General features: G+C 35.7%; 1 protein-coding gene across 2 annotated transcripts; it reads right to left on the bottom strand.

Moving 5' to 3' along the window:
• Positions 1–25: 25 nt before the first annotated feature.
• On the bottom strand, positions 26–26919 carry CHN2_1 (Beta-chimaerin). 2 transcript variants are annotated; one of them, XM_051209486.1, is made up of 10 exons: positions 26807–26919; positions 26605–26763; positions 16608–17011; positions 14214–14684; positions 11471–12064; positions 10462–10571; positions 8641–8771; positions 6917–7054; positions 1642–1753; positions 26–1067 (listed from the first exon to the last, which is right to left on the bottom strand). In XM_051209486.1, the coding sequence occupies exons 2-10, from the start codon at positions 26645–26647 to the stop codon at positions 674–676; spliced, it is 2397 nt and encodes a 798-aa protein (XP_051074941.1). In that variant the 5' UTR covers positions 26648–26763; positions 26807–26919; the 3' UTR covers positions 26–673. The 2 variants fall into 2 exon arrangements, with proteins under 2 accessions (XP_051074941.1, XP_051074942.1); XM_051209487.1 differs by lacking the exons at positions 26605–26763; positions 26807–26919 and adding an exon at positions 17046–17185 and having other exon boundaries at positions 11471–11688; positions 11737–12064.
• Positions 26920–27973: the final 1054 nt, after the last annotated feature.

Raw genomic sequence — 27973 nt, 5'->3', positions numbered from 1 at the left:
AATGAGCTATTTTTATAAAACACAGTTTAATAATACAGATATATGTATATGTACAAAGTGTTATTTCGTTTTCTTGTCTTGCACTGTCAGTCCTATTTATAAAAATCAAATAAAAATGGTACCATCATATAAGTTTATCAATAAATAATGTTTAAAGATGTCTCAGCATAATCCCCACATAATAAGAGCTGGACAACAAGCATATATTCAAAGGTAGTGAGTTGAACAATAAGATAAGATAGAAATACACAATCAGATGTTAGAAACACGCTATATTTATATAAATAAGCTTTTAAGTGATCATATAAACTCGAGATTATACTGCTTGCATTTAAATGTTTTAAAGTAAATAAAAGAAAAGAAACTGGAAGACAATAAAAGTATCACTTATGAATGATTTCTCTAAAACAAGCACATACATTATGGAGTTCAAGAAATGAGTAAATATATGTGTACAAGTTTGTTAAGAACGTTTTGTGAAATGCAAAAATGGACACAATCAAAAAGTTATATAAAAAAATGGTGGAATGTGTTAACAAATATTTATTGATACAGAACAATCAGAGAATAATATAATGGTAAGATAGGTAGTAAAAAATATGACATTTCACAATAATTTATTTATACTGACACAAAGAGATACAGAACGAGATCGATAATTGTTCATCCAATTTCATGGGATAGGTGATAAAGTTGGCACTGTACGAGTATCTGTGGATGATCGACTTCTTAAAAAATTCCATTTCTTATAAGATGGTATACTAGGTGGTGATACCGTAGTGACCGGTGGAATAAAATTATTATTGGTAATGATTTGACTATGACGATGGGATGGTGAATGGATTGCATTGTCTGCTAATTCAGTAGGTCTACTAGCTAACCATCGTCCGCTTGATGGAAGTAAGTAAGTACAATGTTTTATAAGTAATTCTATTAAGGTATGTTCAAAAAGTGTTCCAGCTAAACAACTTATAGGATCAGTATAAGATGAACTCAGTAGAGTAGGTGATAGGACAATAGCCAAATTAGCTGCAGTCATCATATTCACATCTTGCTTTTCAGCCACTCTGTAAAAAATATTTTAAAAATGAATATTTCAACATCAAACTTTTAATTATGTGTCAATTGGAAAAAAACTATATTACTAATGAGAGTTCAATATACACTCCTTGAATAATTTCAACGTATAAGCAAACTTAATTACGTATTTTGGCAGCTAATATTTTTCTGTACTTTTCGGATTGTATATTAGATACAAATTTCCTCGCAGAGCTATGTAATCCAGCTTCCTTCATGTTAAGTTGTGCTTCATTTCAACAGACAGCTGTTCGTTAGTAACCTCATTCAGACAATTAATGACAAAACATACTGATGAGGACAACTAATAAGTGAAAATACGAGTAGTTTGTACTGAAAGCCTTAGTTTTGATAAAACTCTCTCATTTTCCATAATACAATGAAAACAAGAAGGCTATCCATGCTTGTAGGATTTTGAGGTGGTGACAAGGTGAAAAAAGAATATGATATGATCAATAAGTGATTAATACATCAAAAAAGCTCGAAAATATATTAAGTGATTGAAACCTGGTATCATTACAATACTAACAATTTAAACATTTAAAAAAGTTTATTTATTATTACCTGTGTATATGGTTTATAAAATAACGCAAACTTTCATAATGTGCACCGGGTAAGCGAGCAAATATTTTTCTTAACAAATCTAATTTCTCTTGTTCATTCAGTCGATCATCTCCTACAAATGAAGTGTATATACAAAATTATTATCAAAGTTGGTATATCTGTAAAACTGAATAAAAACAACAGCTTGATCTAGTTGGATTCCGAATAGATAAAATAATTATCAATTGACCGAATTCAAACAAATTATCTACTACTGATTAGCACACTCCAGCAAGAAATAGAATTTTAAAAACTTATAAAAATAAATAATGATGATGTATAAAATTTCTAAACCTACATTTTATGTGTACAGGTTGGAAAACCCTGAACCCAGAAGACTGAACAGGCTACGAAACCATGACTTAATGATTAACGCCCTGATATAAACACTAAATCATTGATGAGAAGAGCGTTTTATGGCAACTGATAAAGATTACCGCTTTTGTCTAACTATTCAGTCATTATGATGTTTGGTTTTAGAATGTGAAATTTTATTTCTACAATTTGCCTAATTAATAGGAAGTTTATATAACACCAAAGATGACAGCAAAAAACAATCTAGGGGGAATCGATCAATTAGAAACTAATGTGAATTCTTAAAGCTCATGACTCTATTCTACCAGGAATCTGTTAAAAATCAGTTGAAAATGTTGTAAATCTTCATTGGTTGAGGTTGTTAGAACAAGTATTATGTATGCCTGATCACTGCTACCTCGAACGGCGACGCCTTTTAGTCCGAAGGTAGGCTGCAAGAGACCTTGAGGCAGCCTAACCAAAACAGCATCGGTTCATGAAAACTGACTAGCAGTAGACAACTTGGTTAAGGTCTGTGTGATAACAGCGACCAGTGCTTGGAGATTTTAGGAGACCTTGTTTGAATTTGTTTACAGTTACAGTCACTGATTAAAATTCAACTAAATTCTGCACCAGGAAATTGGAAATGAGCTAGTGATACTACTCGGTTGCTTAAACTGCAGTAGGTGGAGCGGTGTTCAGTCCAGGAACTTAGTGGCCAACGTTTGAATGCCTTAACCATTAGGCCATAGCTCGATGCAGTCATTTTGTAAAACTCAACAGAATACCTTTAAATCAACTGAAGGTTGCATGCACTAACATTCTTACTATAAGAAAACATAACAAATTTTAAAGCTGACAGTGTATTATTAAATCACTTAAAATATGTTATGATTTTTAAAAAATTCGATTAAAAAAATCGGCTTATTAGATTTGTGTGTTTTGGTTTATTCATAACCTTTTAATTGTGTGAGTGAAAACTTCCTGACGCATAAACAGAAAACTTTTAACAGAATATATTTTTTCCAAAAAAAACTTAAGGGAAATAATGAACGAAGGGAAAGGTTGATAAACATGCTATTCTTCATACTAGTAAAACAGTATAAAAAAGATATGGAGACGCAGACACACACAGACACACGAGCAAAAATACATTCAAATTAGACTGTTTTTTTTCTTAAATTTCTCGCTTCAAACAGCACGAAGACAAAATATTATTTTTAGACTAATTATTTTTCGAAAAACAAAGAAATCCGTTTTCATAGAAGAGGTACACACAAAGATAGATTGAAAGGAGCTAAACTTACTGATATGTGCAAAAAGTAACAGAAGAAAACACTAAAATAGTTTTGCATTTGGTTTCATATATAGTTAAGTCAAAAGTAATAACAAAGTTGATTGATGAATGGGTCCTGTCTAGTATCCAAAGGAATCAAAAAAATATTGTGGTACAAATGTGAATTGTATAGAATAAAGACTACTATTCTCATATATACATACTTTTAAAGTATGCATTACCACCACTTCATTTAGAGAATTGAAGTAAAAGATGCAAAATACGAAAATTCTAAATACAAAAAGAATACATGTAGACACATACTTGGACAGAATCTAATTGCTCTTCATCTTTCTCAGGTATGCAAGCGCATATATAAATGTTCTCGTCATTAATCAAACATAATAATACTATCAAACCAAATTACTTATGGAAAATGTATAAAACCGAATTATCTGTTATTAATTTATAATTGTTTATATGGTCATTGAAAGTGATGACGAATTCGACAGATCTAAGTGAACCAATGATAGGAGGATGCGCAGAATATGCGTCAACAAAGTACAATCGCCAGAAAAACAAAATTGTTAACTTGCCTCAATTATCAATATTTGTTATGTATTAACAGAATTATTAGACAAACACTCAGTGTCAATAAAACAAATGTCTCGGTGTTAATTCGGTATATTATATCAGAAGTAAACTAAAACGTCGACGATGATCTAGTTAATTCAAAGTCACATACATACTGTAGAAACATTACTACAGACCCAAATTTGTATACGTTAACTAGAAATAAATTAATTTTATCAGATTTGTTGAAGAAAAGAGATGATGGCTAACAATGGAGTCCAGGACGCAAGTTTTGTCCGATCTACAACTTGTCAGATAAACGTACCTAAATCCTACAGTTGATGCTTACTTTGCGGCTCGAATCCAATACCGTTTGTTTTAAACAGCGTCACATTACCCATTTAGCAACTGAGATAAAACCAATTTACTGTTTAATGCAAAATTACTGAGTGATTTCGCAAAATATGAATACCATACATTGAGTACATCATTTGGACATCTTCCTTTAGCTGCCCTTTACGTGTCTCATGATTCTTTCAATTCTGTTTTTATTTTAATTGCTCTCTGTTTTCTTTCCTGTTCTCTTCAATTCAATCTTCTGCAGGCAGGCATTCCACTTCCGACTGCTGTTACTTACTAATATTTGTCAACATAAGTGGTATGCACCACGATACTACTGTTAGTCTAAATCTATTTATCTTTGAAAAAACTTGTGACCAAATAGCTATTCTAAATAAGACCTATATATGCCAATAAAGGCTGATCAAAATTCAGTCATGAATATCAACAACTTCATAATTCAAACCCTTTCTGATGGTAATATGTAAAAGCATGTCTGAATTGTTTTTAACTATGCATTCCACCTTAACATTACTAGTTTATTATTGAATCAAATTTTTCATATACAAATATCATTGAATAAACAACTAAATAAAAATGATCTAAGATTAAAATGGGAAAATATTTTCCACAGATGATATCGATTTATTCGTCCATAAAAAACCCGAAAAACGCTAAACTTTTAGTAATTTTGCCTATTTTTTATTTTTAAAAAAAAATCAAGAGCACATGATATAGGCATAAAATGTAGAGCAGAAAACAAACGAAAAAAATAGACTACAATTTCTTTATACAGGGAATCTCGGAAGTCACAAGATCATGTCTGAAAATATTAGTTGTCTATGAATATCTATGTTGCATTACAAAAAGATATAAATGATGCAAATATGAGGAATTAGAATATTGAAAACCAAAGGTATGAGTATGTTCATTTAAACTCTATAATAGATATGCAGAGGTTAAGCCAGTTTTATCAGTCATTAGCCAAAAAACAGAATAGTTTATAAGAGTAAGAAAAACTCAAATAACAAAGTAGGACGATCAACTAAAAGATGTTTTAAAACATCTTTTCCTGCACTCTACAGTAATAATCAGCAGGTCAAAGACCACTCTAAGAGAAGTACATTCATTAAAAGCCACAAAAAACAAATGAATGATTAAGCTCACTGGTAGTCTAAATGGTCATTTAATTAGACGAGTGATTAGAAGAAATGACGGGAGATCTTGTGTGATGCAAAGGCAGCTTGGTTTTACTAAATACCACAATATTAAAAATCAGTATCTAGTATTAGCTAGTAACACACTAACACAGATCTACTCCAGAAGTACCTATATTCTAAATGAATACAAGTACGTTTACTAACTGTGCGGGTTGAAACATTTATTTAAAAACATAAACATTAGTAAAAGGAGGCACCAAATACATATGCACCACACAAATCATTTGATTCGTGTGACGGCTGAAATAGTTCCCGGGTGCCCAGACCGAAGCAGGTGGTTTTCTTAGCGGACCACACCTGGAGCCTTCGACCTGAAGGTCTGATCCACAAGGCAGTGGAGCAACGTCAGGATATGCAGTCCCATGGTAGCCGGTGACCAACAATAGGTTAATACGCAATTTGTTGCCTTAGGATCCTGGAGCCCATGTGCACCATTGGTTTGAAATCAGTGTTTTCCAACTCCCCTATGTGGGACCCTCCATATCCACCAACCCGGTTAAAGCGCCGGACATTCGCTTCTCGTCTTCTCAATTTCGTGAACAACAGTAATGTCACAAGAAGGTAATGAGTAGAAGTTCCCTGGTAGTGGTTGTATACGCGTGGCAATGTGAGAGCTCTCTCGACTCTTGGTCGTACCAGAGCATCTGGGGGCCGATTGAAACATGTTTTATCAGTATACCTTTTTGTGTACGGTACTTTGTTACGATAAGAACAACAAAGAAGTAATAGGATAAAATCATTAACTGACAAGTATTTAAGAGAGCAGGTTCAGTTTGTAATAAGTTTATATCAGTCATTAAACTCGTTTAGTATTGCATTTTAGAACAATGTTTTATTCACTAATGAAAATGCTTCAGATAATATTGAAAATTTCAATAAATCACATCAACTTAGGTCTTGGGAATTTGATGTTACTTAATGTTGTATTTACTTTTTCCTCTATTGATGATGTTGGATTCTCGCTAGCTGGAAGGTTCGATTGAGAATATTGCATCGTTGTTCTCAACAACAACTTCTTTCCTTTCTAGTTAGTTAACATGTAAAGTTAAAACAAAGCGAACCGTATCATTTAGCGAAAAACCAACAAGGCATTACTCTCAAACATTTATTTCTTGTCATTGCTTTGATGTTTAAATTGTATAGAACTAATTGGGAGCAAGAACAAATTGGGACCGAAAGTAAAAAGACAAACACGTATTGAAATTTTATCCATTCAATTCATTAAATGAATTTAGCTGGGGAATAAAAATCAATGATATATAACCAAGTAAGCAACAAGATTAGTCATTGATATTTAAAATGAACTTCAGTGTCCATTAAGAAGACCTAGTAAATCAGACGTATATCATATAAATATACACTTCTGACAAAGTCATGATTAAATTGTTTCGGTTTTTAAACAAAAAATTCTATCTAACAGTTTTCTCTACTGAATACGATTGAAGTGACGAACAAACAAAAATCAAAGTAATATTTGTATATATTACTGATTCATTGCAAGATTAAAATATCATGTAACTTTGTTTTTACTTACTAACAACATCCAGTAAATCTGGATATGCTTCATAGGTGATTAATGGAACAGGCAATTGACGCAGAAATGATTTAATCAAACTTGTCAAAACATTGATATCTCGAACACGTGCCTCAGATACATTTGCCAATTCCGGATCTGAGAGAAAGACATTTAAACAAGTAAATATGATATATATAACTAATAAATAGCATCTTTGATCCTGAAACCAATGTGATTCAAATTTAGAAGACGAACATACAATCCCATAATAATCATGCTAATATTTGACACACACAAATTTAGTGAATTAAAAATAAACTACTTAATTCATAGACATATATTTGCGCAGAAGTAAGATTTAAATTAACCACCAATTTTGGAAATTTTCTCCGAGTTATATCGACTAAATTACGTACAGGTCAAACAATTACATGACAAATTTCAAGAGTATGCTGAAACAGTAAAATAAAACTACTGCGTTGACTCATACATTGTTTCATCTTCTCTCGCTAAAACAAAATTTTTAGTCTTGCACACTTTAGTCATATCAGTACGATATTTTGAACTGTACTTGATCAGTAGATAAACGATGACGAGATGTGAGGTGAACCACTACTGCATCATATGATTAGTGTTCAATAGTTTTTATTGAAAAACACTAGAATTGAAGTAACATATTCGCTCTACGAAAAATGAAATGGTCTTTACTTATCACGTCAAATTTACAAATGAAGTATATTAACCGAGTTGCGTCAAACGCGTTATAATTAATGTCATGTTAGGTATTTAGATAAAGTAGTACATACCTATTCTTTTAAATAATTCGTATCGATTTCAAGATGTTGATAAATCACATTTTGGATTAGACTCAACAACCTTTCTGTGCTTTATGGAAAAATCAGAGTACATTTATTTGCCAAACAATAAACAGAAACGCATACACTACGAAAAAACGATTGTCTAGTGTTTTCTGGTGTTTAATAGTTGTCTAACTTCGTTTAGTGTGAGATGTGAACCAAATAATTCACAAAATTCACACAGCCGTATGTCAATAATAATCAGTTGTAATTAAAGTGGAGTCTATGAAAAATGTGTATCGGCTTGAAGCGTTATGGATACCATGAAGTAGTTGCTATCAGATGAGGTAAAAAAAACCTCAGGGAATCGGAATAATAACAATTGACATAAAACGTGACCACTACAAAACCTTAGGATCTCGCCGTGGACTTAATCGGCGGTCCGCTTGGATTATCTGCTCATACCATCTAGATATTTCAACAAATTACCTGTCTCTTGTTTGTTTCAACACATCACATGAACTATTCAGGTGCGTTTACGACCTTTCGGTGTGAAAGTTACGAAAAATTACAATCAGAGACATCGTGTTGGCTGGTAATATGCGTTGGAAAGAATGAACATTATTCAGATGTCGATTCCTGAGCTGCTAACATCTGACTGGCGGTCACTCAATATTTATCGTCAGGATCAATCAAGAAATAAGAAAAGGAAATAATTTGCACTGAGAATTGTATTTTGTACCGAAAATATAATATCGAATAAAACCATTAATAATAATAATAATAATAATAATAATAATAATAATAATAATAATATCATAAGAATTGCCAATACTTCTTTATTTGCATTTGTGCAAAAATACATCTCTGGATTGACAGTGCAAGAAAAATAAAATATGAAAGATGAATAATTCATAAAACGTTATTTTGTTCGAATAAACTAACCTTTATCGAATTCAGTACGTAATTCTTCCACAAGATCATAATTTCCAGGAATACGATAAAGGCCTTCACAACGCAAACCATCTCGACGTTCTACTTCTTGAATGCATTTAATTAGCAGAGTTGGCACAGTCCTACAATAAAAATATCAGGGTTGAATGGATATCTACGAAAAACAAAGATTGATCTTCACTGCAGAATAGTTTTTCCTTTGTTGCAACTTCTACTAGTCATAAATATGATAATATATCAAAATATATCAAAAATATTGATAAAATTAAAGTTACTTAATTTATGGTTGGTATGTGATATTCATGCAAAATTAACCCAAGTAGAAAATAATAACACAGGATAAAATTTGAGCATAAAAAAAACTAAAATCGATGGACGAAAATTTAGGAATAATACTCAACTTGAGATCTAGAAGAATACATGGAATCAATATATGGAAGTAAATACATCAAGATATCAAGATAAATGTTTACGCTCACGAAGGATAGCAAAAAGAAAAAAGGGTTATGTTAATACTACATGTAAGTTAACTACAGAATCCAAGAAGAATGATAGTCTCTTTTACTAAACAGTAGGCTTTGTTGACAAACATTACCACACAAATTCTAACAATTGAGTTATCTAAACATAATTGATGATTTCTATTATCTGTTTACTTTATAAAATTATAAATTGAAATAACTAAATAGTCGTAGGCACAGAAATACCATAGTCAAACTTTTTAATAAGCTGTGAAATAACGGTTAAAGCGAAAGCATGCTGACATGAGTGTGCATCTGTTTATATTATTCAGCAACAAAATTTAAATCATCTGGATAAATGATCAATACGCAATTATACATATAATGATGAAAGATAGAATGGAATTATGATGTATGGATACTTCATATAATACACATTTCTTAAGAAACCAAGAACGAGAGCACCTTTATGCAAAAAAGTGGAGTGGTTTGTGATAACTATGTATGAGAAATATTGATCAGTCAGCAATCATATTGTTATCAATTTAAATGTACGAATTATATAAGATGTATATTTCCAGGGTATGACCCACATCTATTTCTCTAAAATAGTTACATTTTCGACCTACCAAGTAAAAACTCATTAACAATATATATATATATATACTGGAGCCATCGTCAACAAAGGTTCTGCAAATAGATTTGTTTGAGATGGTGGAGAAGATTTGTAGCCCAAGTGGATGATTTTGATGGATTTTTACCCTACTCAGCTGGACAGGGAAGAAGAGGATAAAAGTAGTCTTGTCCACTATATTGAAGTCAGAGTTGCGAAACATTGGTACAGAGCACGAACGTATCAGGTTCCGAACACTTTATTCTGGTAGAAACGGTTTGGTATATCGTTGATGGAAAACTTCTTAGTCTGTTAGCACGCTTTCTGATTCTCTAAAATTACTCTTGAGTCTCATTTTCAATAAACCTTTTAGATCTTTCGTCAGGACTCTCTCAACCAACGACGTGCTAGAGTGCAGTTAATCAGTTGGTTTCACAAGATGAGATGCCCATAACACACAAACAATTAATAAGGTGAGATATGTTCATGAAGAGCAGGTTTATGTGCTTCGTCTTGAGCCCCACTTTATGTGTCAGGACTTTAGACCATCCGAGAGCTCGAATCTAGAGATCAGTGATTAACAGTTGAATGTGTTAACGACTGGCAATCACTCAATAAATACTTCAGTCCCTAATATAAACACATGGAATACGATTATTGGAGTGATATAAATTACTCTTCAGTTTAATGACAAACAAAAATCCATTTTTGAGTAGCACAAATATGCTGAAAACTTACTTGTTTTCAGCTCTTGCCAAATTAGTCAAGTCCACACCGAACACTCGCTTCATTTGTTTAATATCTGGTACACAGTCACACGGTACAAGATCAGCACATCGTTTATGAGCCTTATGAAAAATAGAGAGTAGATCAACCGTGAATATATACAAATATATGAAGCGAAAAAATGAAATGAGTGGAAAATGAACTGTACGAGTATGAAGAAACAATGAACATAAACAAGTTTGAAAAATGCTAAAAGTCCTACTGATAAAATTAAAGATAGTGATTAAAGTAGATGAATTTGCTCTTTTAAAATGCTTTTATTGACTAGTCGTTCGCTGTTTTATTTCTGATTTACTCTAGATGTTTAATCTTCTTGATATGCATTTAATAGTGTCAACTTTACTTGGATTTTGTAATGAATTTGTAGACAGGTGACTACGGTTTCTTGAGTGCACGTCTACTGAAAACGACAGAACAGACTTCAGCAAACTTCGTCGGTAAACTTGAACGACTACCATATCATCGCAGACATTTATTTACACTACCTAAGACTTCTGCTCACCTACAAAGCATGCACTTCCCTTTCAGTAGTCTACTTTTTTTTAATCATAATTAGCTGGAAGTCATCACACCTATTCCTCATCCTACGATGAAAGTTTTCATGCATTTTAGTACAGTATATTCACCTACAAGTGAAATTAATTCTAGTCATGACTTTTGTCACATAAAGTATATACACAGTTTTTTTACTGGTCAATACTATTGATTCTAGCTTGTAAACAGGTGAAGAGAATTCGCGAAATAAATGAACTCATATGATTCCAATACGCCAAATTTAACAATAGACAGAAATGTATGAAATACTAGATTTTTAGATTTTAATTCAACTGCTGAAACAACAACAATCAGATGTCTTATTTGCAACTCTACTGATACTTCAGATAATATGGTTTCGTCTTATCAAACATGAACACTCTATTTACCTTGGAAGTTATCCAAGTTAGATTAAAAAGTAGCGTACCTGAAATCCACAATCTACACATTTCATGCCCTGAGCAACGAGCCCCCATATAAAATGAGTACAATAATCGCACCAATGAGGTCCACGATAAGTATGAATCCTAAAATTATGTGGTTTGACATTTGAAATAAAAGTACATGGATCAGGTAAACAAGCCATAGGCAAGTTATATCGTTCCTGAAGATTACGCATAGCATCATTTTGTGCATAGTCAGAATCTGTAAAGGATAAATCATTTAGCTGTTGTTTTGGAGAAGTTGACGTACTCCCATTAAGTTTGGAACTTTGAAATGAAACTCCGTTTGAAAAATAGTGGTCAGATAAATTACTACCAAATGAAATATGTCTTGGACCAAATGATTCGGAAGAAAATTCAGATTCCAACTCATATGACTGAGCACTCGGTAGAAGACCCATGTGACTACTAGAACTACTATTTGTACAAGAACTTAAACTGCTTGATTCCCCAGAAAAACAAGTGGCAAGAGGTGCTTGAATTAAAACTGAATTAACCGAAGAACATTGGTCACTTGAAGAAATAGTTTTAACAACGGTCGCACAGCTAGTTGCTGTTACTGTACTACAACTGGAAGCCTGAAAAAGTTAGCAAATTATGATTTCATTATAAAATGAAAATATAACGACAGAGAAGTATTAAACAATGGGTATTCACGAAAGGTGAAAACAACTGTCCCTACAGTTATGTCGACACCCATTTATCTACCAAAAACAGGTTTGTGTCAGTCAGTCAGCTATAACGTAGGACCAGGCATATATATGTATTGATTCAAGTTGCCACAACTCATTAGCACAACATGATCACCAAATTCATAGAGGTAGTTACTTCCATGATAGTAATATATAAAAGAAAGACTGTGTATAAGGATATAGTACAAAAAGAAAGACTTAGTTGATAAAAAGAAAGATATAAGGCAATTTTAATCTCACGGTTTAAGGAAAGACAAAGAGTGTATACACCTACGCCATTGTGGTCAATTCTGAGCCATGTCACCCAGAGTCTCCAGCCATTGGTTATGATAGTCGTACGGACCCCAACCAAGTATTCTGCATCTACCGACATGGATCAAACTAGAAGTTAGTGACATCAAGGACTGATGCCACGTTTCGGTTTGGCCGCCCTTAACTCTCTTCTAACTATCTCCAACACAGGTTTGTGTACTTGACTTTAAGCCACTTTTGTGCATAAGGATTAGGGGTACTTCTCTGATATTTAAATCGAAGACAGAATGAAGTTCGAAATGTTACATAATTTATGCTTTTCTGTAAAATGATTGTAGATGGGTACAGTCTTTAATTTATGATATTTATCTGATAATAATACCAGTGATCAACAATGTAGGCAATACAAATAAGACAGGGAGTTGAAAGTAAACAATGACCTTATATTCGAGACTTAAAAGAAATAATGAATGCATCAGTATTGTTGTTGATTTTAAAACTTGTCATTTAGTCTTCAACCAACGATTATGGCCACTACAAGGACCATATGCACGAGGTTTTCACTTTCCTAAATGGCTCAAAAGAGGTCAGTTATTTCACACACTGACGCTATGACTTGGAAAAGTATACCACAGATTTGTTATGAAACCAATACTCATATCCGTCATTATAATACAGAATAATCATTGATTAAGATCAGTCAGTAGGAACTGTATCTAACGAAACTAGCCTCAATAATACTTTACATTGTTTGATTGATGGATATCGCCCTTGATTCTCGAAAACCACTACTTCCCTTGTTGTAGTTGACTGAGTTCCCTTGTTATATCTCAATCCATTTAAATCGGCCAGACTTTAGATTTATTAAATATTGGAGAAACTATATTAACCACCTGAAGGCTACTGGTAGATGATGACTAACTTCAGTATTTCATCTACCGTTTCTGTTGACTACTTCGGATGTATTGCAAATTTATAGTTATTTATAAGATTCATATTGAGGTGGTCTTTAAGGGTAGTCTCAATACTGTTTACTGTAACCTATGGTCCGTAACCTTTTCTTTGTTCCATTTATTACATATGAATATAAAGGATTTTTGGGTTTGGACAATCCTTTTTAAATCCTGTTCTATAATGTAAATTTTACCATCCTTAATACCACTATTATTCTAATCCATTTATTGTTAATCCCGTTAATACCATCTCGCTTTTTAAATTTGATGTGACAACCCAAGTTAGTATACATTTGTGCTAGGTTCTACACTGATTAGATTCCCATCAGAACTTATCTTTTATTTCTCTTGAGTGCTAGTGGAAGCGTAAGCGATTTACACTTTATGGTTCCCTACATCGTGAAGGGTTTTCTTCTGGAGACTGAAAATATAACTAGAGGCACGACAGCAAACTACATATGAAAACAGTTTGAAGTTACTTAAATAAAAATATCCTAGGTGCTAAACAACTATTAGGCAAGGCTATAAGTAGTGATGAAGTCGGGTGTAGCTGGATCTAACTGATGACGTTTCCAGAAAGATCCGAAAGTAGATAAAGGATTGCAGCTGACTTCTTCAAAGGAAGATACTGTACTTCGAGTTAAAAGCGTCCCCTATAGTTTGGGATATTGTTCGGTTTGCTTTATACAATGTACATGAGTAGCACTCAACCAATTATCAAATGAACAATTAACTTAAATTGATTGAAGGGCAAAGACGACAGTTGAAAGGCATAATGTCCATATTCAGAAATATGTATAGAAGTATTTAAAACATTGTCATACACTAACTTGTGTTGTGTGAGATGAAGTAACTCCAGAGAAAGACTGTGTGCTGCTCACAACTTCATGCATATCTCCTTGTGGTCCCAACCTTAGATGAGAAAAACCTACTTCAAAAGTAGAGGTGGTAGTTATTGGGTCAGTTTGTTGTTGTATTGGGCTACAAGCATTAGACTGTTGAACAGCCAGAGGGGGATAATTCCGGTAATTTTTGAACCCATTTTTATCATCAGGCCAGTCACGAATAAGTGGTTTCGTAAAAACGACGGACTGATATTTGGAACGGCTATCAAGATGACTTGCATCCATAGACTGACGACGACAAGATAACTGTTTGGAAGTGTTTGCATAGCGTTGAGAAGCTTGGAGGTGTTTTAACGGAGAAGGAAGAGGACGTTCGTTATTCATCACTTTGTTTTCAGAGGACTTTATGCTAAGGCATGCTTCTACTGCCTGAGAGTTGAAAGTGTGATAACGAACCTGAAATGAAAAAAGAGAAAGATAATAAAACTATAGTCACTTCTATGAATTTATATAGCGAGATGAAGCTTACTTCAAAATATGTCTCTAGAATAAATGTCAACATTATTGACTGAGAGTTTCAATTTATTTTTATTATCCATAATGAACTGGTCTTGATAGAATCGGTTCACAAAATCCCTCTACGGATAAAAAAACACTAAAGGTAACGAGAACTACTTTTTTGCTGAGATGAAGGTAAGAACGTGTAAACCAGTCAGTCAGTCATACGCGACGTATAACCTGGTACATGTATACATTGTTTCAAGTTACCATACCATATTAGCACAGTGAAATGAAATTGTTAGAGCAAAGCCCATAGTAGAGTTAGTAACAGTATTATTGGTGGTAGAAACGATTAGGCATAGAAGAAATGAATCGAGAACAAAATATGGATTAGCAGATTAACAATAATAATAATTTATAAGGAATTCAAAAACTTTGAATCTAACGAAAGACAAAGTGAATGCACGTGCGCCAATGCCGACGATTTTAGGATATGTCACTCAGTCTCTAACCATTGGTTGCGATAATCGCGCGAACCCCGACCAGGCAGTCTGTACCTACCTACATAGCTCGATTCAACAACCAGTGTTTTCATGGACTGGCCCTAAGTTTTGGTTCCGCCCCCCCCCCCTAGATTTCTTCTGAACTTATCTTACACCACCCATTATCACTCGTCGAGGTAGTCAATGAATGAGCATGGATAATACATGTTTTGACCATATCAGTTGAAGACCTATCATCTCATCAATCGATTTGCAACCCATATGTGGTAACTTGCGTCTAGCTCCAAATTGCGAAACCTATGGCCCCGATATACATGAGCAATGCTTCGAAGATATATGTGATCGAATATTAGTAACCTACGAATACATTTTAAGGGCCACATTTTGCGGCCATAAAATATGACAGTGAACTGCCTTAAATACCCTGGTACGGCTAAGAGTGGAGAGTCAGCCCTTCTTCTCGAAATGGTCTCATATGACCACGCGTATCTATCCGCTGCCAGGGAACCCCCACTCACTACCTTCTCGCGGCATTACTGTTGTTTACGAAACTGATAGGATGAAGAGCGAATGTCCGGCGGTTTAGCCGAGTTGGTGGATATGGAGGGTCCACATAGGAGAGTTTGAAAACACTGATTCCAAACCAATAGTGCACATGGGCTCCAGAATCCTAAGGAAACAGATGGCGTATTGATCTATTGTTGGTCACCGGCTACCATGGGACTGCATATCCTGACGTTGCTCCACTGCCTTGTGAATCAGACCTTTAGGTCTAAGACTCTGTGAGTGGTCCGCTAAGAAAACCACCCGCTTCGGTCTGGACACCCGGGCAGTATCACAGCCCACACACAAATCAAGTGACTTATGTGACGCATATGGATTCGGTGCTCCTTTGTATCAATATTTATGTGTTAAAATAAATAAATAGAATAAAGCATACGTAGTATATATTTAAACTAACTCGACGAAGGATCGAGAAATAAGACGAGTGATGTACTACCTCTATTCAGGAATGCAAACCTGACATCATATAATATAAGTGTAGGTTGGATATCTTTTAACGACACACGATCAACTACTAGCAACTCTTCACAAGTCTTTTACTTTCAAAGACTATGCTTCACGAAATCATAAAATTGCGGTAGCCTAACATAAACTGAGAAATAGCAAGCTATCCAACTAGAAACAACTAGTACATGAAGTCCCCATGGGTAGTCTTGAAATCAGTGCTCTCTATTTTACACTAAGGTGATCATATTACCTAGATGTATGTATGATCAGCAAACGATATAAAGATGTGAGGTAAAAAAAAAGGGAAGTACATTGGCGGGATTTGTAATTACCTGCCCAACGGCTGGGTTAAGAGACAACATACCTTATAAAACGGCGTCTTTTGATAAATGTTGGCTTCTGCAATTCTCTTAAGAACATCTGCTCCGCGTGTTTCCACATAAAAATGAATAAGGCCATCAGCGACAAGGAGTTCTACAGTGTCAAATTTAGTTTCTCCAACAAAGTGCTGCTTGGTTATGGGATCAAAATACAACTTGAAGTTTTTTGCCACTTTATCGAACCAAATGACCAAGGTATAGGCGTTTTCGGCACGTTGACTGTCTCTGATAAGATAAGAGCCATCATGTGCATTAGAAAGCAGCTCTTCGGTTTCCTGACGCGATATTGGGCCATGATATTCAACACCATACTGGGGTGGGCAATGATTTAAAACTCGATTGCAGGGTATTACATGTGGCGAAGGAGCTTCACGCTGCAAATTGTATACTAAACAATAGTTAACTGTGGTTTGATAACTTACACTTATTTTTCCAGATTCGAAGTTCAAGACCTCTATCTGACATCACATCTTATTTCACAGGTAGAACCATTAGTTATCACAAAATTATAGCGGACCGAGACTAACATATGCACCGGAACATTCGACCGGCCGCTTAAATTGTTCAAAACCCTCGCGTCTCTTATTGACAACAGTCATGTGGAGATATGCATGACAAGCTTACTTTGTAAATAGTTTTTTGATTTTATTTATATTTATTCTGTTAGTTCTTCATAGCCTGTACATTTACCAATAAATGATTGTACGTGTTGTTTAAGTGTATGACCTTGAACACGCTTTCTTCCTTCGTGTTGCACCCATAGCATGGCACACGCTGTTACCTACTAACAAATACACTGCTATTTACATACCTCTTGTTCTTCATTGCTCATGACTGTGTTAACTTAACTCTAAATCAACTACCGTCTACATTTATAGGCTAAAACCATATTATACCGTTTTATACGTTTGGTTATATCACTGGAAAGACATCAATCTTACTGGAATCTTCAGTAATCTATAATTGTGGATCTTGGTACCAAACTCAACCGGAACACGCAAAAACCTGCTGAATTAAGTAACGACTCTAATTTTTGTTGTTTTTCGAACATAAAACTGGTATATACTTACATTACAGTTTGTACTTAATAACTTTTGGAGTTCATATATTATTTGGCCCACCACAGTTACATAGTGTAACTAATATCTATTACTGTGGGATATTTACCACTTATAAACTCAAAACCTGTGCAAAAGAAGTAACGAATTCCTTGTTTTGCTACACAGAGCACGGCGTGATCGACACACGTGCACAATTCCTCGCAGTAGTCAAGGCACTACCGCGGGAATTCAACAGGCACGTAACACCTAATATGTTTACTAGTGATGATTTTGGACACTAAGAAACAGTGAAAAGATCTATCCTTAAACGCAGAGACCTAACCGATCGACAAAGGTTAAACCAACTCCTCAATAACATAGACCTGCAGCACGGTTCTGCGACGGACATGTTGCAAGGGATGAGAGAGTTATAGGCCCAAGAACTTTCGACGAAGGCCTATTCAAACAACTTTTCTTGTCTCAATTTCCCCAACAGGTGCAAGCGGTTCTGGTCTCGTTTCAGAACAACACCTAAGACGAGCTGGCTGCATCTGCCGATCGTATCTTAGAAATTACGAAATCTTCTACTACCAAGGTATTTTCAGTCAAAGAAAGGCCTCACACGACTCAGAATGACATAACAGAAACAACTCAGGAAACTTCCAAGCTGGCACGTGTTAACGGCAACAGTAGCCGGCGAACATAGCCGTCTGCTATACGTTACAGATGTGACGACGAGAGTTCGCTACCTCATCGACACTGGCGCAGAAGTTAGCGTTCTCCCAGCGAATCCCAACGACCGGCTTAACGAATCGGCTCTAAACTTACAGGCGGCAAACGGAAAACCGATCGCTACGTATGGCAAAAGGTACGTTTACCGTAACGTGGGTTTACGCAAACCCATCCACTGGATCTTCGTTGTTGCAGATGTTTCTATGCCAATCATTGGTATGGACCTTCTACAACACCATAATCTAATCATCGATACGCGCAAACGGAGGCTAGTAGACGGAAACACTAATTTATCCGTTTGCGTAACTTCTTTTCTGGTTGCAGATTATCCCCAGTCACAATCAAGCATACGATAGACCCACTTTATCAACCACTTCTCGATAAGTATCCTGGGATTCACCAAACAGTGGCCCGCACCTTCGTCGAACGATGGGTAGTAAACTTCGGCTGCCCTTCAACCATCACTACAGATCGCGGACGTCAGTTTGAATCTGAACTTTTCCGTCGTCTGACCACACTTCTAGGAACCACTCGCTTCCGAACGACCGCCTACCATCCACAAGCAAACGGGTTGGTAGAACGTTTTCACCGACAACTAAAAGCTTCACTATCAGCTGCAAACGTTTCACAGTGGACCGACGCTCTTCCACTCGTCTTACTAGGTATCCGCAATGCAGTGAAAGCTGACATTGGATACACTGCAGCTCAACTCGTTTATGGAACGACACTTCGACTTCCAGGAGAATTCGTGGATCCTTCATCCTTTTCAATGAACATGGATCTAACCTCCTACACGAACAGGCTTACAAACGCAATGCGTTCAGTTAAACCTGCTTCCACTCGACCCCAATCAACTGATGTTTTCGTTCAACCTGACTTACGATATAGTACACACGTTTTCGTTCGTCGAGATTGGCATCGACGACCATTCGAATCAGCATACGAAGGACCCTTCAACGTGAATCTACGTACTATATAGTCGATAAGAACGGAACAAACGATAGCATCAGCATAGATCGCCTAAAAGCAGCGTATTTAGAAGGAAATCCTATTCACGTCGATTTCCCTTCGGTACAGTCGAACGACACGACTCCTACACTTATAATTCCTCAACCGACAACCGACACTAGCAATGATGCTCCGAATGTATCTGAAAATAAACTTAAGACGACGCGTTCTGGAAGAAGAGTAAGATTTCCATAACATTTAAATGACTATTGCACGTAAGACACTAGTTAACATTTTGTTTCATCTCGATTTTCCATGGCATTATGTATAACATAAGAAACATTTTTGATATTGTTGCTTGAGCGATAAGTTCCTTAACTGTGAAGAATGCTTTTCGTGCGGTGTCGTCCAGATTGATGGATTTCTCATGTCCACGAAGTTGATCGGTAAGAGGCTTCATAAGTAATGCGCATTTAAGTATGAAACGTCTATAGAAACTTACCAGGCCGTTGAACGTGCGTAATTGCTTGACGGTGGTCGGTTCTGGGTAATCCAGAATGTCCGCCCACTTTGTTTCTATGGGGTCGGATACCTTGCACATCTATAGTGTGTTCGAGGAAGTCTAATGAATCAGTTCCGACTTGGCATTTCTGAATGGATTTGGTTATACGCTTTAACCAAGTCGATTTTCGAAAAGACAGTTGTACCTTTCAAGGTAGCTGTCAAATCGTGAATATGAGGCAACGGGTAACGATCGGGAATGGTTTTTGCATTCAATCGCCGGTAATCGCCAGTTGGATGCCAATCGTTGCTGTCCTTTTTAGGGACCATGTGCAACGGAGATGCATATGGGCTATTTGACGGTCGCATGATTCCTAAGTCTATCATGTGATCGAACTCGTTTTTCGCCAACCTTAGCTTCTCAGGGGCTAGTCGTCGTGCTTTAGAGAATACAGGTGGTCCTGTAGTCGTGATGTGGTGTGTAACGTTGCTGGTTACACACGGTAGTTTCGGTTGCGTTTGGTGAATCCCGGGATACTTATCGAGAAGTGGTTGATAAAGTGGGTCTATCGTATGCTTGATTGTGACTGGGGATAATCTGCAACCAGAAAAAGAAGTTACGCAAACGGATAAATTAGTGTTTCCGTCTACTAGCCTCCGTTTGCGCGTATCGATGATTAGATTATGGTGTTGTAGAAGGTCCATACCAATGATTGGCATAGAAACATCTGCAACAACGAAGATCCAGTGGATGGGTTTGCGTAAACCCACGTTACGGTAAACGTACCTTTTGCCATACGTAGCGATCGGTTTTCCGTTTGCCGCCTGTAAGTTTAGAGCCGATTCGTTAAGCCGGTCGTTGGGATTCGCTGGGAGAACGCTAACTTCTGCGCCAGTGTCGATGAGGTAGCGAACTCTCGTCGTCACATCTGTAACGTATAGCAGACGGCTATGTTCGCCGGCTACTGTTGCCGTTAACACGTGCCAGCTTGGAAGTTTCCTGAGTTGTTTCTGTTATGTCATTCTGAGTCGTGTGAGGCCTTTCTTTGACTGAAAATACCTTGGTAGTAGAAGATTTCGTAATTTCTAAGATACGATCGGCAGATGCAGCCAGCTCGTCTTAGGTGTTGTTCTGAAACGAGACCAGAACCGCTTGCACCTGTTGGGGAAATTGAGACAAGAAAAGTTGTTTGAATAGGCCTTCGTCGAAAGTTCTTGGGCCTATAACCTCTCTCATCCCTTGCAACATGTCCGTCGCAGAACCGTGCTGCAGGTCTATGTTATTGAGGAGTTGGTTTAACCTTTGTCGATCGGTTAGGTCTCTGCGTTTAAGGATAGATCTTTTCACTGTTTCTTAGTGTCCAAAATCATCACTAGTAAACATATTAGGTGTTACGTGCCTGTTGAATTCCCGCGGTAGTGCCTTGACTACTGCGAGGAATTGTGCACGTGTGTCGATCACGCTGTGCTCGTGGAATTCGGCTTCTGCGTATCAGAACCAGGCCTCGATATTGTTGTGCCAGAATGGCATGAGTTGGAACGAGGTTGAGGACATGGTTTTAATCTTAAATACCCTAGGAATCTGTTCAGTTATAGGGGAATATTAAGTATAATAATACGAGGGAAAAATATAGATATCCTGAGACACGGAGAAAAATTTCACACTGTATAAAAATTAATAAAATTAAGGCAATAAGATATAAAAATCCCAAAAGGAACAGACTCACAGTTGCAATTAAGTGTACCAGATCACGTCGGTCTCACCAATGATGATGACGCAGGTATTCAGTGTTTGACAACGCTTTTACCAGCAACACCTTTTAATATAATTTGTACCCAGCGAGAGAAGTCAAGAGACAGAGTCGAGGAGATCGGAAGAGTGTATTTGGCGATCACCAATATATCGGAATTCTCTGATCTAATCTGGCTAGCGATTGCGGTAGATGTTGAGCACAGCGTTACCACACGTGATCTGGTGCGGATGTATGGCCGAGCGCCTTCAGCTAGATGAGTCCACTAAAATATATGGTCAGCATCCAATGTCGAAAACTTACAGGGCTATTTATTTTAGGGATTTATTTACCGCTACAAAACTGATGTGTGGTGACAAAAATGCTTTTAATAGCTGATAAACAACGACGTCCAAAATACTCGATAACATGCTACATCTGCGAAAAACTCGTAGCTTGAATTTTTTACCGTCCCGTTTTAAACTCAAACTGTACGTAAATTATTCTTTTACCAAAGTTGAGAAGGAATCTGTGCTCTTTGAGGTCACCACTATTTGTTCTGTAATCAGTAAACATCCAATTTTCAGTTTATCTCTAAGATAATTAGAAGTATTCGAATTAATGTAATAACTAGGAATTCCCGAAATAGTATCAGTTATTTCAGATAGAAATAGGTGAGCACAAACGAACACATCATATTTGTAATTCGTAACTAGCGGGCCATCAAATACAAAAGAATCATTAGTTTGTACAAGTATCACAATCTCTCAGCTTATTAATTCTTGGAAGAATCTTGTTTCCCTTTATAAAACGACGATATAATCTGTTTTGCCATTGAATCAACCTTGCGTCTATTCTAACGAGTGAGTGACTCAATAACTATAGAAGAAAACTGAATCGTCCCCTCAAATAAACTTTTAAACATAATTGTTTCTACGCTTAATCGCTAGACGTTAAACAATTTACAGAAGAACGTCAGGGTTGCGGATGATTAATAATGATATTTAGATCGTAGGGGATGGTTCGTCCATGAAGGTGTGACCCCACATTGTTTCTCTTTTGTCTTGATATCAAACATATATTAACGGTAGGATCTAGCTGTATTTGCATGTTATACATTCATAAAACCGGTAAACTTAACTGGGGTAACAGGAATGGTTAGGGTAGATAAGGTTGTGACTTCGATTTGTGATCATGTAGATGAGACAGTCATGCCATGAGGATTTTAAGAAATTAAACCGAATCTATTATTGTTGTAGCGTAAATAAGTGCTTCGATGGCTTTTATAGTCCTAAATGTATTCCTTCGGACTGAATATCTTCCCCATTTTTAGAGTGAATTTTCCAATGAGTCTATTTTGCAGTCCTGCTTCTGATCATTTGTAATATGAGTCATTAATAACTGAAGTATGATACCAGTTTAAAAATGGGTCACAGAAGTTGAGAGTGATTACGATGCCATAACCCACAAGGTCGAAGTAATCTGACTTTCAATGTTTTGAACAACTTAGTGATCTCCCTAATTATAAGGTGTACCATTTATTCTCTCACACTTTCTAACTACTTTTATGCCATCAATCTATAGATCGTTACGTTTTAAGAGTCGAAACATTTGTTAATATATCATACTGAGAAAAACACTGGTCAATAGGTTTCTGCTTCCGTACATGTTTGGAGTGGAAGTTTTCTCATTTTCAAAGGATCAATGCTAATCTGAAACAACGTAATATCAATCAACAATGAGCATAGCCTTACTGCCTTTAGGGGTTATATCTTGATCTTCATAAGAACTAATTGGTTACTTGTTCAAGTGACACGGAACACATCATAACATGTGTGAACACAATGTCCAAGTATATATTATGAAAAGTGGTGGGACGAAAAGCTTGTAAAGCTAACTTGAGTAACTTTACTACTAAATAAATTTTAAAAATTTAACATTTGAAACTGTTAGTCAAATAAATTACATTACTGTTCATCTATGAACTAAAATATTGTTAGCGCTCTTCAATAAAGATTTTGATTACATATTTAAGGAATGCTAGGAAGAAGTGTAAATTATTAAAGCTACCATCGCATTGCAAATACTACTGGTCTAAATAGGTAGATCCGGTACAGTATGAGTTTCAGAATTTATTGAATATAATCGCATGATGAATGACTTTTCATTTGTAAATCTTAAATAAATTTTAGTTTTGAATCAGATTTTTAGAAGAAATAAACAATCGTCTCCCGCCCGCAACTCAGAAACCAAATACAAAATCCACTGTTAAGAGTTTTCCTCTAAAAATTTAAATAATTTTTGAAATGATTAAATTACCTTTCATTAGATTCAACCTCTGATGTTCAATTTGCATTAATTTGTATGCCATTTGATCTACATTGTGAAAATCAATAGTCATATCGTTTTATTGTCGGCATTTTAGTGAAATTAAGATATGAATATGTAATAAACTCTTTACTGAAACTGGTTAAGAAATCTTAAAAACATAACTATGTTTATGAAATGAGTAAGAATGATTTCACTTTCTATGTTACAACCAGGACATAATAAATTGCTATCTTCCATATACAGTACCTAAGATAGGTACACACTTACAGACTGAATCACAAAATGTCAATAAGCACGAAAGTCACAGGAAATTAACAACCACTATGCTTTGTTTAAACCACTGTTAATTGAAGAATATGATTTTATATGTACTTCACTTGGTAATTAGTTTGGATAGATAAAACCTATTTTTTTCACTGAACCAATCAATATCAATTAACCGATTAGTCAAGATGTTTAGCTGAAATGTAACTTTATGGGGATCAACTCAAACTTAAAAATTAATGTATGGTAATTATTCACTTCATTCCTTCCATAGTTTATTGGACATACAAAGAAGTACTTACTTGTTTCATGACATTTTAAAGCAAGATATGTACACTTAGTATTAATGTTGTAGATGAGTGGTGTTCGTGGATTGGAGTTGCAAGCTACAGTGCTTTACACTCACTCCAAATGAACACTGATATTATCCTAAAAGGTGTTTCTTTCATTCCCACTCATAACTTTTCTATACTTTTATCTATTCGATAATGGTAGTGCTATTTCTCTTTCGACTGTCCAGTGCAAGTAATAATCAAAAGTCTTAAACGGTGTACAATGTATCGGAATGAACATTTACTGACGAAAAACTCAATTAAATGATTATACACAAAATTCACTTACATATGGCTTGGTTTAGATCATGACTAGCGCGATTAGATCTTTCGGAGTTGCTCATTATTATTATTATCCTCTAGAGATAGTTGGCGTAAGTTAAGTAGACGAATCCAGTTTTAATTCTTTTGACTTTTCCATTCATCCTAATTCTGTAAGCACTTCTGAATTAACAATTCTAATGATACTCGCTTTATTTAATACAATGTGTTTGATTGTATTGAAGATTTTTCAGCTCAAAATATGTACTATTACATTAAGATTGTAGTTTAATAACAATTTAACTTGTGAGAATCAGCTGTCGTCTATATTCATCCCCAGGTCTTCACGACCAGTTTCTCTACCATAACATTTTTTCATTGCTAAATATATATAATTTATGAATTCTATGGGAATCATCTCATTTCTGCAATGGGCAGATGACAGAGAATATATGGGGACCACCAGACGATACTTTTTGATTTTCTCAGTAATTTAATTCGTTATAGGTTGTAAACATTTCGTGAATGCCTAAGTACACCCGGTTAGCAGACATAAACAATAACTTAATTAAAACGAATCTAAAACAGGAAAATTTATGGCGATAAATGCACGTTCGAAGAAATAGGTACTCTAGGAGTTGGAACAGGCTGTCGATATTCAGATGAATAGGGCTTGTATAAATGTGAATTCTGAGTCTCTAAAAAATTCTACATACTTGCGAAGAGACCAATAGTTAAATATGAAATTTTGAAGGAGATATAAGATATTTTGGGTGTGGTGAACAACTTTTCCAATTACTGAAAAATTTAATGATTAACTGTCATTTACTTCTATTTGTCCTGTGCGCTTATAATACACAGCTGTGCGATTACATCGAACACTGTCTTGGACGTCTTTTCTTCTCTGGATTTGATTTACTTATTAGCTATTCTTAATATTATGAGTTCCAAATTATTCCTGATAAAAAAGGTTCTCATGAAGAATCAGAAATATATATTTGACTCGTTATGAGTGTGTTAGTTCACAGTGGTTTTTTTATCTTCTCAGTAGTATAGAGCCTTAATTAGAAAAACATTTTGGTTTATCCTCCGTTCATTTCATTCCGGCTCCTTCATTTTAGTGTATTAATTTATACAACTTACAGATATTTAAGTTTATGCCATTATCAAACAATTTGGAACGCTTGACTTGTGCTGCTTCTTTATTGATAGGTATTTCTATTCATAAGCATTTAAATGTATCTCTCACATTTTGACATATTTCCTGGCTGTCACAAAAATTCCCTTTCATTCCCATTGCTTTGACTTCATTATATGTTATGGGGCCCATTATTTTGTTGTCATTTAGATCAGACGGTGTTATCGAAAGGACTCACCACTTTAGTGACCCGAGACCTGACTCCAATTTGACCATATGAATGATTATTATCCCCTATCCTCGTGTATAGTCATCGACTTAAATCGCGTTAGTCAGTAACGAAATTAAATAAGTCAAATAACGAGAATGGACTTTTGAGTACATGGAAAGTCCGAATAATGTGGGAGACCGGGAAGAGAAGTCAAATAGCAACGGAAATGAGAAGATACAATTTGGCAGTACTGGGAATCAGAGAAACCCACTGGACACAAGCTGGACAGAAAAGGCTAGCTACGGGAGAGATGCTGCTATACTCTGGTCACGAAGAGGAAAATGCTCCACACACTCAGGGAGTCGCTCTTATGCTGTCCAAAGTGGGGTGGGCAATTATTTAAAACTCGATTGCAGGGTATTACATGTGGCGAAGGAGCTTCACGCTGCAAATTGTATACTAAACAATAGTTAACTGTGGTTTGATAACTTACACTTATTTTTCCAGATTCGAAGTTCAAGACCTCTATCTGACATCACATCTTATTTCACAGGTAGAACCATTAGTTATCACAAAATTATAGCGGACCGAGACTAACATATGCACCGGAACATTCGACCGGCCGCTTAAATTGTTCAAAACCCTCGCGTCTCTTATTGACAACAGTCATGTGGAGATATGCATGACAAGCTTACTTTGTAAATAGTTTTTTGATTTTATTTATATTTATTCTGTTAGTTCTTCATAGCCTGTACATTTACCAATAAATGATTGTACGTGTTGTTTAAGTGTATGACCTTGAACACGCTTTCTTCCTTCGTGTTGCACCCATAGCATGGCACACGCTGTTACCTACTAACAAATACACTGCTATTTACATACCTCTTGTTCTTCATTGCTCATGACTGTGTTAACTTAACTCTAAATCAACTACCGTCTACATTTATAGGCTAAAACCATATTATACCGTTTTATACGTTTGGTTATATCACTGGAAAGACATCAATCTTACTGGAATCTTCAGTAATCTATAATTGTGGATCTTGGTACCAAACTCAACCGGAACACGCACAAACCTGCTGAATTAAGTAACGACTCTAATTTTTGTTGTTTTTCGAACATAAAACTGGTATATACTTACATTACAGTTTGTACTTAATAACTTTTGGAGTTCATATATTATTTGGCCCACCACAGTTACATAGTGTGACTAATATCTATTACTGTGGGATATTTACCACTTATAAACTCAAAACCTGTGCAAAAGAAGTAACGAATTCCTTGTTTTGCTACACAGAGCACGGCGTGATCGACACACGTGCACAATTCCTCGCAGTAGTCAAGGCACTACCGCGGGAATTCAACAGGCACGTAACACCTAATATGTTTACTAGTGATGATTTTGGACACTAAGAAACAGTGAAAAGATCTATCCTTAAACGCAGAGACCTAACCGATCGACAAAGGTTAAACCAACTCCTCAATAACATAGACCTGCAGCACGGTTCTGCGACGGACATGTTGCAAGGGATGAGAGAGGTTATAGGCCCAAGAACTTTCGACGAAGGCCTATTCAAACAACTTTTCTTGTCTCAATTTCCCCAACAGGTGCAAGCGGTTCTGGTCTCGTTTCAGAACAACACCTAAGACGAGCTGGCTGCATCTGCCGATCGTATCTTAGAAATTACGAAATCTTCTACTACCAAGGTATTTTCAGTCAAAGAAAGGCCTCACACGACTCAGAATGACATAACAGAAACAACTCAGGAAACTTCCAAGCTGGCACGTGTTAACGGCAACAGTAGCCGGCGAACATAGCCGTCTGCTATACGTTACAGATGTGACGACGAGTTCGCTACCTC

The sequence above is a fragment of the Schistosoma haematobium genome, chromosome 1, assembly GCF_000699445.3.
Source record: "Schistosoma haematobium chromosome 1, whole genome shotgun sequence".
Lineage (NCBI taxonomy): Eukaryota > Metazoa > Platyhelminthes > Trematoda > Strigeidida > Schistosomatidae > Schistosoma > Schistosoma haematobium.
Note: the sequence above shows the minus strand (reverse complement) of the source record. Positions and strands in the feature narration are given on the sequence as shown.